This window comes from Triticum dicoccoides, chromosome 7A, assembly GCF_002162155.2.
Source record: "Triticum dicoccoides isolate Atlit2015 ecotype Zavitan chromosome 7A, WEW_v2.0, whole genome shotgun sequence".
NCBI classification, from domain to species: domain Eukaryota; kingdom Viridiplantae; phylum Streptophyta; class Magnoliopsida; order Poales; family Poaceae; genus Triticum; species Triticum dicoccoides.
This window is the reverse complement of record NC_041392.1, coordinates 710,358,007-710,362,361: the sequence shown is the minus strand read 5'-3', so window position 1 is coordinate 710,362,361 and position 4,355 is coordinate 710,358,007. Positions and strand designations below refer to the sequence as shown.

The following is a 4,355-nucleotide window of genomic DNA, read 5'->3' as shown; positions in this document are numbered from 1 at the left end:
GGGGGGCAGCATGAAGCAGGCTTGGTGCGCAACAACGGAGATGAAAGCGAGATAGGAAATGATTGTTACAGTAAATGACAGAGGGGAAATGTGGGCATGGGCATTGAGGAAGGAACACGAAAGCACTGGAGGGAGTGTGACGATGCCCGGAGAAGCTATGGTGGGCAAGGGGGAGAATGAGATAAAGGAAAGATATATGCCCATCAAAATTTCTATTTTTCTTATTTGTTATAAGATAGCAGCTCACTTCAAGGTGGTTCAATGCATACATACAAGTAATCATGTCACGTATCTGCTTTAGTCAAAATAACTTTGTGAAACATGACAATGGCGGAAACTAAGAAAGTGCACAATCTTCGTACTTCAAGGTAGTGTTTTAGACAATTTTGGAGTTCTAGGTTGAAAAGACATACTCGCGCCACAATTTAAGGTTAAAAAGTGTGCACTTTTTCATTTTAGAAATGTCTTAGTACCAAGTAAGATGCTAAAATGTACAAAGAATGCTGAATTGATTTTATGAGTTCCCAAGGGGGGTATATATGTAGAACAAACATGATTTAGATAAAATAAAGAAATCATTTTTGTTTGAGCATTAAATCAACATGAAAGCTTCCCCAGCGGCACTAGCAGATAGTTTTTTTGGGTTTATGGGGTGTGGCATTACTTTTTGCATCTCAAGCTTGAATTCCAGCAAATCAGGAGTTAGAAAGATGAAACAAGTTTAATCTAATAGTTACTTAGAACAAACATATGAGCAACAAACAATTGTAATGTATGTGTGGGAAAGAGATGCCTGATCTGAGGATCGTTCCAGAAAAAGTTCAACTAATGAACATGATATATAAAACTAAAAACTGACAGAGTAGTCAAGAATCTTACTTAAAGATGGGTTTTGGCCAATGCTTCCTGCTGCACTGTTCATTAAGCTTCTGCTTGCATTCCCTAAGCTCTCCAACATCATGCCCCTCTCCATGGCCAACTCCAGTTGTCAACACTTGCTGACTGCCTCCACCAAGAAGCTTGCTTAATGCATCCCGTGTGGCATTGAGCTTAGCGATTCCCATATGCTTTGAGGAGCCCATCCCAACAAGTGCCCCACCAACAATTACATCTACAACCGTTGTTCCACCCTTCTGCCGAGGCTTGAATTCTAGATCCTTCCCATGTTTCTGGCACAGTTCATGCAACATAGAAACAGGTTGCTCATCTATTGTTTCTGCCGTGATAATGGGCTCAAAGAGGAACCTTGTTACCTGCATAATAAACAGTGAAATCATTATCTCCACCATTAGTCTAGTGAACTACTCTCTCCATAAATAAATATGTCGTTTTGGAGAGCAGAAGAAGTCCTTTTTCTTTTTTAACTTTCACAAGTAATATTGGTAAAGCTATCTTGGATTGGTCTACGAAATGATATATACAATTCTCCATAGAAAAACTAACATGAGCTGGCAATAATAGTAAAGTTATTTTCTGGAAACCTCAGATCAACATATTAAGGAATGAAAATAACATGAAAAACGGATATTACAAACCTTCCAGAGCTTCTCAAGATTAAATTTGCAATCCACATAGACAGCGGCAGCAATGGCCTCAACTATATCAGCAAGCACCTTGGGAGCCTTAACATCACTGCCACCATAGGGCGTAGTGCCAAGGTCATCCTCTAACTCTTCTTTCACCGATTCAATAAACTGCCCTGCCTGCATAAAGGTGTACCCAGTCACGTAAACAGTTCATCTAATATCCACATCTCAAAGAGATGACATAAATGTAATGATTTACTCGCACTGTAACACATAAAGAGACAACACAACATCTAACATGAGCTGGAATCGAATTAATCGATCTTTCAACTCTGAGATAGATAGAAAAAAGGGAATTGTCAAAATAATTTTCAGTTGTGCTTATGAGGTTCAAGTAAATCATTGATGGCCCAAAAGTATTGTCATGAGACTCATTCACAAGCCAATTATTATCAGGAGCAAGATTGCATAGCAGGGATGGGAAGACAGAAAATGACCAAATATATTCAAGAGCAATACAGTTTAACTTCAAGGATGGAAAAGAGGACATTTAGATAATCTGTGCATGAAAAAAATGAAGTCGGCATATGGCTACTTTGGATTCCAACATGGCGCATGAGTGAGACTCGATCAAGACAGAACAGCTAGGTTCAGAGTCAAACTGCAACAAATATGAAAATTACCTCTGGTCATGTGAAGGTACTCGTTAAACCTGTTGTTTAATCAAACAAATCACAACCTGGGGTTATGTGCAAACCTTAATTAAGTTATTACATAGTATTTATGCTTATCTTCAGACCTATCGGGCAAACAAGTATCGGTCTCTATCATTCAAGTACCATGCACCAAACTGCAGTACAGAAGGATGCAAAGTACTCACACTGTTGAATTCATCCATATTAAGTGTAACTATGTCTGAAAGTACATTGGAATTACGCAGAGAGATTGGTCTCTCACGTTTCAAATCAATTTTCATGATTCGGGAGAAATATTCTTTACCAAAGCCTAAGAACAAAGAACAAGAGCCCATCTACCGCTTGAGCGGACAGTCAACAATGGATAATTTATGACTGTAAGTATAGTTTAAAGTACGAGTAGTATAAAACAGATCCAAATCCATGGCTCCTAACTCAGGGGAGGGGAGGAGGATACGAGGATGCATACCAAGAGATCGAGGCGAGGACAGTTGCGTCGGAGCAGCGGGTAGAGGTCGTGGCGCACGGCGACGCGCGCCAGCTTCTCGGTGTTGATGTTGGCGGCCCGGAGCGTGGAGAGCGCGCCGGGGCCGACGGTGGGGTTGGTGAGGTAGAGGAAGTTAGAGAAGGCGAGGCCGAGCGCCGCGTCCCCGACGAACTCGAGCCTCTGGTACGAGGCCGCGGCGAAGGACTGGTGGGTGAGCGCCTCCTCGAGCAGGGAGCGGTCGTGGAACTCGTAGCGAAGAAGCCGCTCCACGCGGGCCGCCGCCTCCGCCCTGTCAGCTACGAAGCCCGGCGGCCGGAGCGTGACAGGGCCCGACGGCGCAGGCGACGAGGCGCGCTTGCGCTTCATCGGGACGAAGCCCTGGTGAGTGGTGTGCCGCCGCCGGTGCGCGTGACCGTCTGGCTAAATCGGGACGGGGGAGATGAAATTTTGGGAAGGATCGAAGAAACGGAAAGGAATCTGACCAGAAACACGAACGCGGTCTGTTTGAGCGTCTTCACCAGCCAAAAAAGAATTAGCTTAATTATCTAAAACTGAATTTATGGGGAAAATCAAACAAAAATACAGCTCCAACAGCACACCTAAAACTGCACATGTTTTGGTGTAATTTAAATTTTAGTACCCAAGAAATATAGGTCCTCCATATCAATAAAGCAAAAACACAGTCGGGAGAGTCAACCGCCCGAAAAATTCCCACCGCCGTCCCGCCTCGGCGTTGGTTGATTCTTGCTGCCGACACCACTCCACTGGGTGCCCCAAGCGTCACTACTACGAGAGTTGGCCACACCCCAGCTCACCTCTGCACCCTGGGTCCTCCCGACGCCTTTGTGAGGTATCGGGTGACCGTCTCAATCCCGGCGAGCTCCTTCGGCTGAAATTGAGCTCGGTGCCTGATACGTGTTTGACAAGATAGCTAGCGTGATTATCATTTCAAATACCGAAACAGTCGTGAGGTCATTTCCCGAAGAAGATAATGACTGTGTACGCGAGGGACCATCTACAGAAATCAATGATAGCACTGGTTGTAAATCACGTTTGGGATGACAAATGATTCATTGATGTTGAGCACATAGGAGAGTTGGGCGCCGCATGGAATTCCTCGTTCGATGACCCGATGCCAATGAAGGAAGTGGAGAGCAAACATGAGCGTGACTGGTAGATGTTACTCAAGTTGGACGGGAGGCATGGAACAGACAGATAGTGCGTCTAGTCCTAGCAAGTTTTTTCTCAAGATGTGACGGCTGAAGCGGCTCTGAATAGTGTGTCCTGTCGCGGCGGGAACGGCAGGTGTTGCGAGTCGGGCGAGCGTAGGCATGACAAATGGTGTGTCCGGGCATGGCTAGGGGTGCGTCGGCAGGCGCGGTAGCAGCAAAGGGCCATCAGTGAATACTGCGAGTGGTCGAGTCAGGAGTGGCATGCGATGGGATAGAGCCGAACAGGTGCGGCAGGGCACCATCGCATGTTCGTCGGCAGTGACGCGAGCATGGGGACATGGTGCGCATGAAGTTTTCTTTTACCTGAGTGGAGGTAGTTTTGGAGGAGGAGGTACGATGGTGGAAGGTGGGCGACGTGTGATTGTTGGCCAATGTCTTGTTTCAATTACGTGGTATGACGATTTATTTCCTAATG

The 4,355-nt window shown here is 45.4% G+C and overlaps 1 protein-coding gene across 1 annotated transcript in view; it reads right to left on the bottom strand.

The window, feature by feature from the left end:
* Positions 1–3,074, bottom strand: part of LOC119333979 (ribonuclease 3-like protein 2) — a 6,125-nt gene extending 3,051 nt beyond the window's left edge. Inside the window, exons 1-3 of the mRNA XM_037606671.1 lie at positions 2,691–3,074; positions 1,536–1,703; positions 880–1,253 (exon numbers count right to left, since the gene is read on the bottom strand). Coding sequence (XP_037462568.1) covers positions 880–1,253; positions 1,536–1,703; positions 2,691–3,074 — 926 coding nt within the window. The remainder of the gene's footprint in view (positions 1–879; positions 1,254–1,535; positions 1,704–2,690) is intronic.
* Positions 3,075–4,355: the final 1,281 nt, after the last annotated feature.